Raw genomic sequence first — 15449 nt, 5'->3', positions numbered from 1 at the left:
TGTGGGACCACGTGTTATCATGAATGGAAAGTTTTATTGAGCAATGCAATTGTATACGGAATAACATGTGATGTGCAGTTAGCCAATCAGAATAAAGTATCATAATGAAACATACATCTAATGTAATTATTTTATTTCAGTTACAAGTCAGTAATGAAAGTATTAAATTTTGTGTATCTTATTTCGGACATTCATTGTGGTATAGTTATTATAATTTTTTTTATTGGTTAAGTGTTTATTATGAATTTTTCAATATCTTTAAGACATTTATTTTAATCTATCATTTTCTATTTGATTCTGCAGTTTGCATAGAAAGATTGAGCAAACAATTTTATTCATAAATAAGCATTCTGTATAAGTTTCATAACATTTAGTTGAGGCAAACTACAGTTAAAGAACAGAAACCAACATTGAGACGTACAGACATACGTACAGACAGACAAGGGTAAAACTTAATGTCCCCTCCCCTACGTAGGGGCCATAAAAATGCTGTAACTCACATTATCAACTAAATAAACTGTGGTCCCTCTCTTGGCAGCTTCTTTATCCATGGCATTTCCTGGTCGGATAAAATGTGAAACATCTGCTATATGTACTCCTACCTGAATAATTTGACAAAAATACAAAATCCATTGCTCAGTATGCCTGCAGTATTTTTATGTATATTGTTTTAACAAATCTTACTTCTATGTAAAGCTTGATTTTACATGGTTTAATTTAATAGTTTTCAGCCAATCAAAATTAGATTTTAATGAAACATGCATGTAACATATCAATCATTCACTAAAGGACAAGGTTCACTAATGGCACAAAATGGCCTAAAACATCAACTTTATCATAAAACACCAAAAAAGTCTCAATTTGGTTGGTAAATGGGTATATTTCCAAAGTATAAATGCTAAAAATATCAGTTCTTTTCATAAGACTACAATATATTCGCCAAAGTAAGCCCATTTTGGACATTTTGTCAAAATATGATGATTTGTGCATTTTTCAGACCTAAAAGCTTCTGAAACACCTTGGCCGCCACCTACGATCCAGAATGTGTTGTAACCAAAGATTCCAATTTTGATATAGATTTCATCAATATAAAAACTTTTTGGATCGTTGATGGAGGCCAAAGTTAATTATGCCAAAAACAATTAAAATTATGGACAAAAAGTACCAAAATTAACCTTTTAATACAATTATGCCAATTTAAGGGGTCATTGCTCCATAAATAGTAAAGGAAAGTGCCAGAAAAAATATTTTTGTCTTAGTAGTATTATCACAAGTATTTCTATGTGAAATTTGTAATTTTTTGCCCAAATTTAAAAAAACATAAAAAAATCAGGGCCAATTTTAACCCTTCGCGAACCTTCTCCTTTATAATATTCTAAAAATGTCCCGTATCAGTAAGACATACTTGCTACCAAACATCATAGAAGCCCCAAAAAAATAATAAAAGTGATAGCATATCTACCATTAAGGCAAAAAGGGCAAAAAGATATTACAAAATAATGTCAATTTTAAACAGCTCATGTCAAATACCGCCTCCTCTTTCCTTTTTAAGAACAATATTTTTCTACAACTTTCTTCTACTATGAAAATCTGTACTTTGAACCTACCTCAAGATAACCATTGTCCAGTTCTCTACAGTGTAAAGCATCTGTACTTTGAACCTACCTCAAGATAACCATTGTCCAGTTCTCTACAGTGTAAAGCATCTGTACTTTGAACTTACCTCAAGATAACCATTGTCCAGTTCTCTACAGTGTAAAGCATCTGTACTTTGAACCTACCTCAAGATAACCATTGTCCAGTTCTCTACAGTGTAAAGCATCTGTACTTTGAACCTACCTCAAGATTACCATTGTCCAGTTCTCTACAGTGTAAAGCATCTGTACTTTGAACCTACCTCAAGATAACCATTGTCCAGTTCTCTACAGTGTAAAGCATCTGTACTTTGAACCTACCTCAAGACTACCATTGTCCAGTTCTCTACATTGTAAAGCATCTGTAATTTGAACCTACCTCAAGATTACCATTGTCCAGTTCTCTACAGTGTAAAGCATCATCTATGTCAGTACAACCAGGTGGGTCCACGCTACAAATATCTATATGTCGTAAATCTCGTCTTTTCTTCCTGTCCTGTTAAAATAGAAATTAGATTTATCTAAGAGTCAGAATAGTTTGGTGACATGTCTTATCTGCTAAAAAGCACATTAAAAATCTGGCTCGGTATAAAAATTAAGAGAATGGGTGTGATTGACAATTTTACACCTGTCCAATTCATGTGGACCAACCAGTGATGTTTTTGTCCAGTGATATTGTTGGCTTTTTTCAAAACTGCCTCTACCCTTTTATAATGGGAAAATATGCATAATTTTCATCAAATTGGGAAATTTATAATAAACAATGAATTTGAGTGAAACTTCAATTTACAGACCCCCTTTCAAGAGTCAAACCCTGCTTTGAAATAAGACCCCTTTTTGTCAGTGATGATACATGTTTAGACCCTCAAATCTGCACATATTAGGCATGAAAATGTATAAATGAGTGTTTTTTCAGTTTGTATTCATGCACAATTACTTCTGAGACTGTACTGTTTAGGAAAAAAAGTTGTCTTTTTGGGAATAATTTTAAGCCATTTTTTTTCAAATTGGGATTCTTCTCCAGGGGAAAAAGCCTTTATTCTCCAATTATTTAAGGCAAACAAAATCAATGTAATTGTACAAAGCAAAGATCACATTCCTAACAAATCAACATGTTCATTGTCCTCAATAGGTATGTAACATCTACTTATGGAAGTTAAAAATCTGACCATTCTATAAGATAGTTAACATGGTTGTGTTCAAAATTAAAAACATTTTGCAGCATAAAATCTTGAAAATATTAAAGGAAAAATGTCAATGTGAGGCAATTTTGTCAATTATTCTTAAAAATTCAAAACTATCAAACAAAAATGAGTGAAAAAATATCACATGAATATCTGAAGCCCATCAACTGGTGAAGTAATAACACTTTGAAACCTTATTCTTTAAATTCAGATATTAATGCTTGTATTTATCATTGCTAATCCATAACTTCTGGAAAGATGCCAAAATCTCAATAATGTGATTACATAAATTTAATGAAGGGAAATTCCCACTGAAATTATGAATGTGAGTTTTTATGGTTGCTAACCTGATGCTGTCGTATTTTTCACATTAAAAAAAAACAACATTGGAATAATTTCTGATTTTACAGTAATTCAGAGGGCTAAGAAATAGTGGCTTTCATGTATCTCCTACAATATCTAAAATGGAAAACATTTTGTAATGATATTTTTTTTTACCTCATCTGTGATAGACCATGGCATTTTTGGCAGAAAGCTCAATACTGCTTCAGAAAATTTACTATGTGGAACATCATGTTCTAGTAACAAAACTTCATTTTCTGTATCTTTATCTCCTATGTTACCTAGCTTCCTCACAAAATGACCCTACAAAGGAAAATACATAACTAAAAAAATTTCGTATGAAAGTGTTGTTTGATTGCTGTTTATAACTTTTTTGTACTTTTTAAATTTTTGTTTTTAAGTCATTTTCTCATGGCTGTGTTTTTATTAAAATATGTCTTCTACTGTTTGATTTCTGTTTATATCTTTTTTGGACTTTTAAAGTTATATTTTATTCATTTTCTGTGAGAAATTGATTGAATATTTTCCAAATCTTTAAAAATTACTCTTATATGAAACACAATGCAGATTTTACCTTAAAAAAATAGTAAATAATATATAAGATGAACCTTATTACATGAATGACTTCACATATTACCAATTACCAATTAAATTTAAGGGCTATTAAAAAAGTCTTTTCAACAAGTGAAGATTAAAGTTTTAACATATTTGAAAAGATTTTAATTTGTTATATGTTTCAATTCCTGCAAATGACTTGCTTACAAAAACTAGTTATTTGAGTTGAATATAACATGATAAACTATTGATCAGTGTTCTGAATTTAAAAAATAGTCTTTTCAAAGAAACATATGACAGTAAAGTGCTTAGGGTCAATACAGTCTACCTGCAGTGGTACTAACTCTCCTACTTTATAAATACTTAGACAAAAGCTTTACCTGAGGATATCTTGAATTCCTTGGCCAGTTATCAATGGCTACTACAATTCTTTGACTTGCTAGATCATGTGCTTGTCTGGTTTCTATCCTAATCCTAGGAATTCTTCTGTCAGCAGGAGTAAAAATATGTCTTGTACTCTGTTAAAAAAATAAATATCATATAAATTTAACCAAAGTTATACATTTCAAACAATCTACTGATGGTCAAAATATAGTTTACAACAAAAGACAAATGTCTATATCATACATATATTTTTCTATTTTAGATTTTACTGTAAGCCTTAAATATAAATTATAAAACAGACATGCCTAAAAATGTGATAAAAGAAAATGTTGAAATCATCAACCACAAAACAAAACATGTGTGAAAATATTTGATTGCGGATAAGTTTAATGATGCAACAATATACAGCTTTTCACAACACTGACTGCTTTATATATACAGAGAGGTTTTGGTAAAAACTAAGAGTTACTTCCCCTACACTATATTTTTTTAAACTGGATACCAAATTAAATCTGAAAATACTGTCAGCATCACTTATACATAATCTGTTTACACTACAGCACTGTGGAAAATGATTTTTTTTTGTATGTTGCATCACTCTAATGTCATTTTGTTATTTTTTTGGGGAAAAGCAAATTTTACAACAGTTCAAAGAACACACACTTTTACATCTTAACCCACCTCCTTTAATGCTGACGGTTGTAGGATACCACAATACTGCCTCCAGTTTCTTTTAATTATTCCCACAATTTTTCCTGTGGGCTGTCGTAACTCTTTAGGCACTTTGTTTTTCCTCATTTGTTTCTCCTGTAATGTTAGAATTCACTCTCAGTAATGAAATTTTCAAACTGACAGAACACACACTAATTCAAGTTTAAAAACCATGTAAGATGTTTTTTTCAAAGGTTCCTGGTTTGATTCCCTTTCGGGATGAATTTTTCAGGAACTCAATTTTCTGCTCTCCCTCGATACCATTTGCGAGTATGGTCTTGAGGAAACGATGATAGTCCGTCGGAAGGGATGATAAATGGCTGACCCTTGTGAAGAGAGAGCCATATCTCTTGCATGTTAAAGACACCCTTGTAGATTTTCGAAAAAGAGTAGGCTAATGCCGCTACAAGGCAGCACTCGCACCCGCAAAGTGGAAAGGAATTAATATAAGTTGCAAAACTTGTTTCCCAATCCACTATAAATAAATATGTTTAAACTTCATAGTGTTTCAATATTTTACTCCATCATATCATTCTATGTATTAAAGCCCCTATCAATTTTCTTGCTGTTGATTTCTTTTAAATTGGCATCATGTAAATTTACCCGTCTATTTCAAAACAACTGATATATTACACGACTGTTTAAACAAGAAATCAGGTGAATGAGTACAGTATTACACAGCCATACTTTAAGTTACACAGCACACATATGACAGTTAAATGCATATATATTTGTTTCAGCTATTAAAAATAAAAATTTTGATATAACAACAAAAATAAAACAATTCCAAAAGGATCTTTACTTTTAAGGGTTAAAAGTTTAAACACTATTTGTTCATAGATGATCAGAGTCTAGAGTCTATTGCAGCTTTGAATAACAGAGAAAAAGGTAAAAAAAAAAAAATGCTGTTCTTTTCAACTCAGTAATTTTTTAGGCAAACTGTAGGTAACATAGGGAATATCTACAGCCTAAAATATATCTGTTGCCTCCATACTGAACAAAACTGCATTTTGTACATCCATAAACATTTAGGTTAGAACCAGTACTTAAAAATCAACCCAGATCTCTAATATGGACTCCTAGATACCTCTATTTCCATATTATCTTCGTCTGCCTTTTCTTCTGTTTCCTCTAACACCATTGAAGAGGGACAACTCCATTCCTCCTCAGGTAACAGTTCAATAGCTACAATGTCATCCTTCACTGCTCTGTTTAAGTTCTGGTGACCTTGGACAAAAATCTGCAAATAGAATACATTTTTGTACAACAGTAATTTGTATACTTGAGAAGCAAGATTTATCAACTGTAGACCTATTTGATTACCATGGCCAGAGTTTTCTATTGTAATTCAGTTTAAAGATCCAAGTTAAAACATATAATTTTGCAACTTCTTAAATATCCATAACACCTATGAAACAATTAACTTAAGCAATGAAACAATAAACTTAAGCAATATACAAAGCACCACCAAATTACAGAGAGAAAATAGTCAGACAGTGAAACTAAAGGGAAACATTTGTCAGACAGTTAAATTAAAGGGAAACATTTGTCAGACAGTGAAATTAAAGGGAAACATTTGTCAGAGATTGAAATTAAAGGGAGACAATTTGCAGACTGAAATAAAGGGAGACAATTGTCAGAGGAGACAAATGAAATCCTACCATTCTATCCTGATCATGAACACTGACATTAGCTTCCAGGTAATTCTCTCTGCTAGCCATGTAACTTCCCTGTAAATATTTCCCAGTTTTAATACCCCTCTGTATAGTGGACAAAGGCAGGTGTTCAGGATACATAATTTTGTCTCCAAATTTCTGAAAAAATAGATTTATCAATTATATAACTTCATTTAATCATAGGACACAAGCCATTACAGTTAAGGAAGGGTTAGCACCTCCAAACTAATTTACCCAGCCACATTCTGTATGTGCCCATCCAAATTCTGGAGCATGTTATTCAGTGGTTGTCGTTTGTTGCTGTGTTACATAGTTACATATTTGTTTATTGTTCATTATTTTGTACATAAATAAGGCCATTAGTTATCTTGTTTTAATTGTTTCACAGCTGACTATGCGATATAGGCCTTGTTTATTGTTGAAGGCTGTAATGTGACCTATTGTTATTATTTACTGTATTATTTGGTCTCTGTTTGAGTGTTGTCTCATGGGCAATCATACCACTTCTCTTTTATAAATAGACAAATTGTCAATAAATATTTGTTCCACAAAACAGAAGTTCCCCTTGAAACTTTGGTATAAATAATGCCATGATATATGTTCCTTTAAGGACAAGTATTCTGTACCCTTTATTCTTTAGGTAACAAATACTGAAATATATCACAGAATATTTCTTCTACATGAAACGTATATCATAAAGAGACTTCTATTTCATGACGAATAAAGATAGATTAAAAGTAAAAGCTAAGATTACCTGAATAAAAGCTGGACAAATCTTGAAAAAAATAGAAGTAAGTTTTAATGTTTCCCTTTTATTTTAAATGATGCTATAAGAAATATCAGAAGTTTATAATAATAACATACCTGTCAAATGACCCGGATTCTGCGGGTGTGACCCGAGATTTTCACAATTCTGAGGGATCACCCGGATCACCCGCCGGGTCATTGAAATAACCCGGAAATTCCGAAAATGACCCAATTTCACCCGTATTTCTTAGCCTTGAGATTGATTTTCATAAGTAATATTCCTTTGAAATACCGGCAAATTCGTAATTCTTCCATGAACATGCAGTTCATCTAGCTATGTAAACTGTCAAATTAAGTGACCCATTAAGTGCATGGCTTCACTTGACAGCTTTGGTGTCAAACACACTGTTGATTAACACCAATTACCTTAGCTTTAGGTCGTAAATAAATTGCCCTGTTGTTTTACAAAGATATTTCAACTAAGAGTTCCCTTTATTTGTCACCATTCAAAATTATTCCTTATATTTACGTTTTATGGGTGAAAAAGATTAAATCATAATAATATAAAATTCAAATACATATTGAAAAATAACTTTTCATTATTTTTATACCAAAATACATTTATACTTCCTTTAACTGTATTACTATATTTTATCATAGTCTAATTTCCTTGTCAAGTGAGAGGTGAATGTTCATACATGTAATACCTCTACATGGTATGTCTCAATTTAAAATTACATTTGCAAAATAAATTTTAGATGACCACAAAAAGTAAAGGACATAAGACTGTGATACACAAGTTTATAAAAATCTTTAAAAGTGTAATGAAATAATAATAAATAAGATTTAAAATGACTTAACCAAGTGAACATGCATTGATGTTTTGGTATCTTTGATATACATTATAAGAAAATGTACCATAAATACTGAAATTCAGCTCGAAAAAGTTCGTACGCGTTATGACCTGAGATTTGATTCTTCAATGCAGGTCATGACCTGCATTTTCATCGTCACAGGTTGACAGGTATGATAATATAAATGATGGCACTGATTTATAGCAAGTGTAGTTGTCAATAAAATTTTCACTGAAAACATTTGATTAATTAGGCCATTTTTGTTTTCAACAAAAAAAACTTACCATGTGGGAACCAGTACTAGAAAGACGATCAACAATAGATCCACAATCTTTTAAACTTTTAACATATTCTTGAACTGTAAATAAAATTAAAACATCTATATTGACTATAAAAGTGACACAAGAGTATTATTTATGTCTGTTTATAATATTCATGATATTAATTTCACACTTTTGGTTATTTTATTTAGATACTTTGAACTAATTTCTTCCTATAAAACTGTAGTTGAGTAGAGTCTTTTACACATATACCGACTTATTTTATCTTATGTGCAAAAGTTGATTCTATGAAATAACTTTTTGGTTTAAAACTACATTTTGGTGAAGTTTTTTATTTCAGAAAAAAAGAGAAAAAAATCTGTAAATTTGTACTGGTTTTTATTTTACCTGTAAATGACTGAAGCCCTTCAGCTTTAGCCTTTGTTCTGTTGTCTTCATCGTTTGTTAGTAAGACAATATCAATATCTTCTGAAGCATGGTCCTCTAAATGTCTTTTGTACCACAGACTTGCCTCCCTTATAGCCCTATCATTTCTGTCATTGGCACTCTCTCCTTTCTGTCTTTCAACATATGTATCTCTGAAGGGAATTAAAAACACAACAGATAACAATATTTCAATCTCTACAGTTTGAATTCAAAAAGAAGTGGTGGATTAAAAAAAAAATCATATTGGGTGGTGGAAAGGGGGGTTGGGGCTCCAGTCATACCTAAGTGATTCCCTATATGAAGAAAAAATAAGTGTTATATATGAACTGTTATTTTCTCTTTTGCATTGTACTCATTCATTCTTTCAACAAAATTTTTCCCCAAAAGGGAACCCTGCAATTCCCCCGCCCCCTAAATCTGCCTCTAGAAAGTCTACAGACAAACATATCATTCTACTTAGACATTTTATTCACCCATAGGTTAGAGGAAATAAATAAAAGATACTACATGTATTGAAATTTAAGGTTATTTTTTAGTAAATTTTATAAAATAAATGTGAACGATGTTCATTTCTATTGTTATAAAATAACGTTCATTAAAAAAGAATCATTCCAATAGTATATTGTAAATCGTCAACATGCAAAATGCTGACGAAAAAAAAAATTGACCCAATTGAAAATGACAAGAAGAAAATATCAAAGACTTGCCAGTCTATTACATCTTTTTTCAAGAATAATAACCATCAAAGGTTAAAAAATAATTTAATTCTTTACTTTTATGAAAAATCGAGAAGAAGAAAGGTTTCTTACAGATATCGCAATTGTTCTTCTATTGTAAATTCCGCCGATTACGGAGCACTCAAAAGTCCGATTTTTTGTATCAATTTTCTTATTGAAATCCACTTTGACAAACTTATTGATATTATTAGATACACTCAACATGAAATATACGGAGATCCTTGTTGAATTGATAATAAACTTTCAAAGTTGAATTAACAAACTTATTTGTTGAATTAATCTATTTCTCAAGATTGAAATAAAGACAATCGTCTCATTGGCACTCTTTTAAATTCACAACCAAACATACACAATTTTCAATGTAAAGTTTACCCAACTCTCCCTATCTTCTTTCAGTAATGATGGAAATGAGACCCCTGAAATTGTAATTGAGACAGCCAAAACTCCTATACAATCACAAATACAAGCAAATGAAGCAACTCAAGAAAATCCTAACCCTACACTTTCTTCCTCCACACGAACAAGAAATCCTAGTGGGAAACACAAAGTTGGTATAAATAATAATTGGTTGAAACAGTATTCCTGGTTATATTTTGACAAAGACTTTAGTGAGGATGGAACATTAGTTGATGTCATGCTTTGCAAACTTTGTAACAAGCATCAATCACACGGAAGTAATGGTAGTCAGACATAGTCTCAATTAACTTAGCTACATGCTTGCTAAAAATATGTCATTATGTGGTAATATTAAGTGTTTGATTTTTTTCATTGAGAACGTGCTAAAGTGGCCTTTTTTAAAAACCTGCCCCTCTATTTTCAAATCCTAGCTGGAACACTGTTTACCTTACCTTAAAGTAGATATTCACTGTGTTAGCCTACCTTTATTATCAATCACAAGACTTAGGTCACCCTAATATGATTTTCTTTCTATTTATATAAAGATTTCTGATAAAACTGGATCTTTTTTTCAATGATAACCATCATGTAGTGAGTAATTTTACATAAAAGTAAATTTTTAGCAAGTAAGAATCTTTTAAATATATAGAAGGAAATCAAAATTGTTTCTTAAAGTTCTCAGTGAAAAACAATGTCCAATAATAACTAGCAAAGTTCAAAATAACTTTTAGAAATGTAACTGCTAGCAGTCAAATACAAGGAGAGAAAAAAAAAATTGGCGACTTCTTCTACATTAGAAATTTACAATATGAACTTACTTGTTGAATTCATTACAGAATGTGTAGAAATGTTTGTCTGGATTTGCTATGAAGTCTTTGACTCTCTTGTAAGCAGGAGCACTTCTGTGTCGAATCTGTTAAAGATTTACATTGTAGGTAAATGATTAATTTATTAAACTTAAAGTTATAATAACAATGCTTATATTCATACGTATATCTTTACAACTATTTGTATTAAAACTTTTACAAAACAATATATTTGTAAATATATGCACTTAATTACATCATTTAACATGTACTGTGGATTCATCATGATTCCGGGGTTACCAATTATCCAGTCTGCACCAAAAACTTTTTCAACTACTAGTCCAAAGATCACTATTTTGACATTTTTCTTATTTAGCCAAACAAGGTTTTGCAAAAACTTACTAGTCCAAATGAAATTTTACTAGTCTGGGGCATCGGACTTGTGGCTTACCGTGCAGACTGATTATCGTGGATTTCATTGGTAAAAGTGAACTGTAAATTTGAATATAACAATCCATTTTAAATTTTGGAAAGGCTTGAATGCAGACTTTGGCAAAACCATGATATCAAACATCCACATAAAAACTACTATTTTTTTGTCAATACAAGAAAGGCATGAAAGGAGAGGAGGGAGATACTGAAAATATAAGAATAATGTAGGTTGTCCTTTAAACAACCTTCAATCTGAATTTGAATTTTGTGGTGCTGAAATGGTGGATTAAAAAAGTTATTTCTGAACAACCCTCCACACAAAAGCAAAAATATTGACATTATGGAAAAGGCCTTTACTTTTAACATGTTTAATATACCTTACCTCCTCTAAAACTGTCTGTAGAACTATCACATTCTGAATGGAGGGATCTTCAACTACATCAATCTGAAAAATTAAAAAAAAAACTGGTTTTAACTTTAAAGAAGATAAAAATCAAGACATATGTAATCTTATATAAATGTTTCTTAAGGGTTAGTTTAAACATATTTATTTATAGTGGATTGGGAAACAAGTTTTACAACTTATATTCATCCCTTTCCACTTTGCGGGTGCGAGTGCTGCCTTGTAGCGGCGTTAGCCTACTCTTTTTCGAAATCTACAAGGGCGTCTTTAATGTTCTTAAGGGTTCATCCCTTATTGTCAACCATTTTTCAAAACATGCAAAATCCCAACCAAAAGGGAGTGTGACTTTGTGTAAAAAAATAGCTAAAAAAAAATGCTAAAAAGTTTTTAAAAATAATATATATATATATATATATGTGTGTTCTAAGAAGACATACTGTTTTTACATCATATCGCATACATAAGTGTAACTATATCAAAACAATTTTTTGGGACCATAAAGTTTGATTGAAGTGAAAGGCAAGCACCTGAAAAATCACTTGCCAATTAAAACAAACAATCATAAACAAACTGGTAAAAAAGAAATTATAAGAACTCATTCCTTAACACATATCTCTAAAGTGGCAATTGTTTCAGTATACTTCAATTGGAATTGATCAATGGAGATGTCCACTATAATAAATATCAACCAGATGCTCCGCAGGGCATAGCTTTATACGACCGCAGAGGTTGAACCCTAAATGGTTGGGGCAAGTATGGACGCAACATTCGAGCTGGATTCTAAATTTGGATTGTGATTAAATAGTTGACACAGCATAGGTTTCTGACACAGAATGAATGTGGTCTAATGAACTTAAAATATTTTTTTGGCCTTTGAGCAATTCACTATGCTGTTGAATATTAATCCTCTCAATAAAATGTTTGAAGAAATTTTCTTTTTATTTATGGAATCTGAAATGAGAAAAATTTAACCCCCCCCCCCCCCCCCATTTTTTTTCACATCCCCCTTTCCCTTTTTCCAAAACTGATCTCAATTCAAATTTCTAATGGAGTTTGCAACAATAACTACTCATTTAAATACATCATGAAATATTAAAATGTAAAATAAAGTGCTTGTTATCACTGAATGGTAAAGATTGTTTTAATTTATCAGTTGGTAGTAAAAGTGAATATACATTGTATATTGTATAAAACAATGATTTAAGTTGATTCAACTACTATTCTGGACAAAGAAAGATAACTCCAATTGAAAATTTCTTGCTATTGCACAATATTGTGCAATTAGATATTTCTTCTATTGCACAAAACTGTGCAATTGAAAATATTTGATATTGCACAATACTGTGCAATTGAAGATTTCTTGCTATTGCGAAATACTGTGCAATTGAAAATTTCTTGCTATTGCATAATACTGTGCAATTGAAGATTTCTTGCAATTGCTGAATACTGTGCAATTGAAAATTGCTTGCTATTGCACAATACTTAATATAATAATTTTGGATCCTGATTTGAACCAACTTGAAAACTGGGCCCATAATCAAAAATCTAAGTACATGTTTAGATTCAGCATATCAAAAAAGCCCAAGAATTCAATTTTTGTAAAAATCAAACTTAGTTTAATTTTGGACCCTTTGGACTTTAATGTAGACCAATTTGAAAACGGGACCAAAAATTAAGAATCTACATACACAGTTAGATTCGGCATATCAAAGAACCCCAATTATTTAATTTTGGATGAAATCAAACAAAGTTCAATTTTGGACCCTTTGGGCCCCTTATTCCTAAACTGTTGGGACCAAAACTCCTTAAAATCAAACCCAACCTTCCTTTTATGGTCATAAACCTTGTGTTTAAATTTCATAGATTTCTATTTACTTATACTAAAGTTATGGTGCGAAAACCAAGAATAATGCTTATTTGGGGCAGGGCCCCTTTTTGGCCCCTAATTCCGAAACTGTTGGAACCAAAACTCTCAAAATCAATCCCAACCTTCCTTTTGTGGTCATAAACCTTGTGTTTAAATTTCATTGATTTCTATATACTTATACTAAAGTTATTGTGCGAAAACCAAGAATAATGCTTATTTGGGCACTTTTTTGGCCCCTAATTTCTAAACTGTTGGAACCAAAACTCCCAAAATCAATCCCAACCTTCCTTTTATGGTCATAAACCTTGTGTCAAAATTTCATAGATTTCTATTTACTTAAACTAAAGTAATAGTGCGAAAACCAAGAAAATGCTTATTTGGGCCCTTTTTGGCCCCTAATTCCTAAAATGTTGGGACCAAAAACTCCCAAAATCAATCTCAACCTTCCTTTTCGTGGTCATAAACCTTGTGTTAAAATTTCATAGATTTCTATTCACTTTTACTAAAGTTAGAATGCCAAAACTAAAAGTATTCGGCCGACGACGACAACGCCAACGTGATACCAATATACGACCAAAAAATTTCCACAATACTCAATACCTAATAACAGGTTGAAGAGAGATCACTCGTAAATATATGCTAACTTAACCAAATGTCTTGACCATATTAAACTGACATGTCACAAATGTCTCGGATGGGAACTCATGACTGAATAATAGCAAATAAGTAGATTGCTTGATGGGTTAGTTTACATTATACCTTTATACCTTTATCTTCGGGTTGTTACATAAGCCAATGGCTCCTACTGACCCCTCATCTTGGCATTTCATTTCTCGTCTCATAATAATACATATATTTATATATATTAGACTTATTAAAATAACTTATTATTTAGGTGTGCGCAGCTGAACACCTAACACAAACATGAATTTATACGGGTTCCAATTTTCGCCATTTAATGCAGACTTAAAATCATTCAGTCTTTGCCGTCACAGTTACATCTGACAAATTATTCCACTGATCCACTACTCTAATTGAAAAAGTATTTAGTCTGTGTGTCCTCTTACACTGTTTTATTTTAAAGTTTTAATGAGTGACCTCTAGTATTATTATTAGATGGAGCTAAAGTAAATAGGCTCATCCAGTTGATGTCATCTATACCATGCAAGGCTTTGTAGATTTGTATCATATCATTCCTATCCCTACAAAATTCCAAGGTTGGCAACCCAATGAACGTAGTCTATTTTCATAATTAAGATGATATATATTTTTTACCAGTTTTGATGCCCTTCTTTGTACAAATTCCAGTTTGCGGATGTCTTTTTAAGGTACAGTGACCAGACACATGTCGCATATTCTAACAGCGGATGAACTATTGATTTATAAAATTTGTAAGAAACATATCTTGATCCATGTAATCAACAGCCTAAACACTTTAAACAGGTATGTAGGTGTAACTACCCTGGATTTCAATAATAAAAACAGAGAACCTTTAAATTTTATACCTGATGAAAAACTACATTGGTGTCTAAGATAAGATAGTGTGACTTCTTGCATAATTTGCTTTTGTTGACAGGTTTGCTTTCCAAAGGTTTGACATCGTTTTTGTCGCAGATTGTACAACTCTGACATCCACATGTAATGTCATCACGGAGATAATGTTCTCGCACAATCTTTATAATACTCCCTTTCTTTGTCTTCTTGATAAAAGTCTTTGTTGTTAACATTTTCTGCGATTTAAAAATACAAATAAAAATTCACATGCGTTTATTTTTACCGGAAATGATAGATATTTGTACCTCCAACATCGAAGAGTGACTTTCCGTATAACAAATGACACAAGCTAAACACTTGGAAAAACAAAGACAGCTAAGTTCCTTAATGAAATGAGACATAAACTTACAAACATGCCCGTAGCTACGTTTACGCCAAAACGCCCGGGCGTACACTTAAATTTGGTAAAAAAAAAATATCTAAATAAAAATAAAAGAATTGGTTTAAAACAGTACCTTTT

The 15449-nt window shown here is 31.5% G+C and overlaps 1 protein-coding gene across 1 annotated transcript in view; it reads right to left on the bottom strand.

Annotated features, from left to right (window-relative positions):
• The window catches only part of LOC143079546 (exosome complex exonuclease RRP44-like), a 33161-nt gene extending 17933 nt beyond the window's left edge, over positions 1 to 15228 (bottom strand). Inside the window, exons 1-12 of the mRNA XM_076254954.1 lie at positions 14941 to 15228; positions 11548 to 11610; positions 10746 to 10840; positions 8756 to 8946; positions 8372 to 8445; positions 6472 to 6624; positions 5898 to 6050; positions 4781 to 4906; positions 4096 to 4233; positions 3317 to 3463; positions 2014 to 2130; positions 501 to 602 (exon numbers count right to left, since the gene is read on the bottom strand). Coding sequence (XP_076111069.1) covers positions 501 to 602; positions 2014 to 2130; positions 3317 to 3463; positions 4096 to 4233; positions 4781 to 4906; positions 5898 to 6050; positions 6472 to 6624; positions 8372 to 8445; positions 8756 to 8946; positions 10746 to 10840; positions 11548 to 11610; positions 14941 to 15162 — 1581 coding nt within the window. The 5' untranslated portion in view covers positions 15163 to 15228. The remainder of the gene's footprint in view (positions 1 to 500; positions 603 to 2013; positions 2131 to 3316; positions 3464 to 4095; positions 4234 to 4780; positions 4907 to 5897; positions 6051 to 6471; positions 6625 to 8371; positions 8446 to 8755; positions 8947 to 10745; positions 10841 to 11547; positions 11611 to 14940) is intronic.
• Positions 15229 to 15449: the final 221 nt, after the last annotated feature.

The sequence above is a fragment of the Mytilus galloprovincialis genome, chromosome 6 (assembly GCF_965363235.1).
Source record: "Mytilus galloprovincialis chromosome 6, xbMytGall1.hap1.1, whole genome shotgun sequence".
In the NCBI taxonomy this organism is placed as follows: domain Eukaryota; kingdom Metazoa; phylum Mollusca; class Bivalvia; order Mytilida; family Mytilidae; genus Mytilus; species Mytilus galloprovincialis.
The sequence above is the reverse complement of the archived record's forward strand: the minus strand, read 5'-3'. Positions and strand labels throughout refer to the sequence as shown.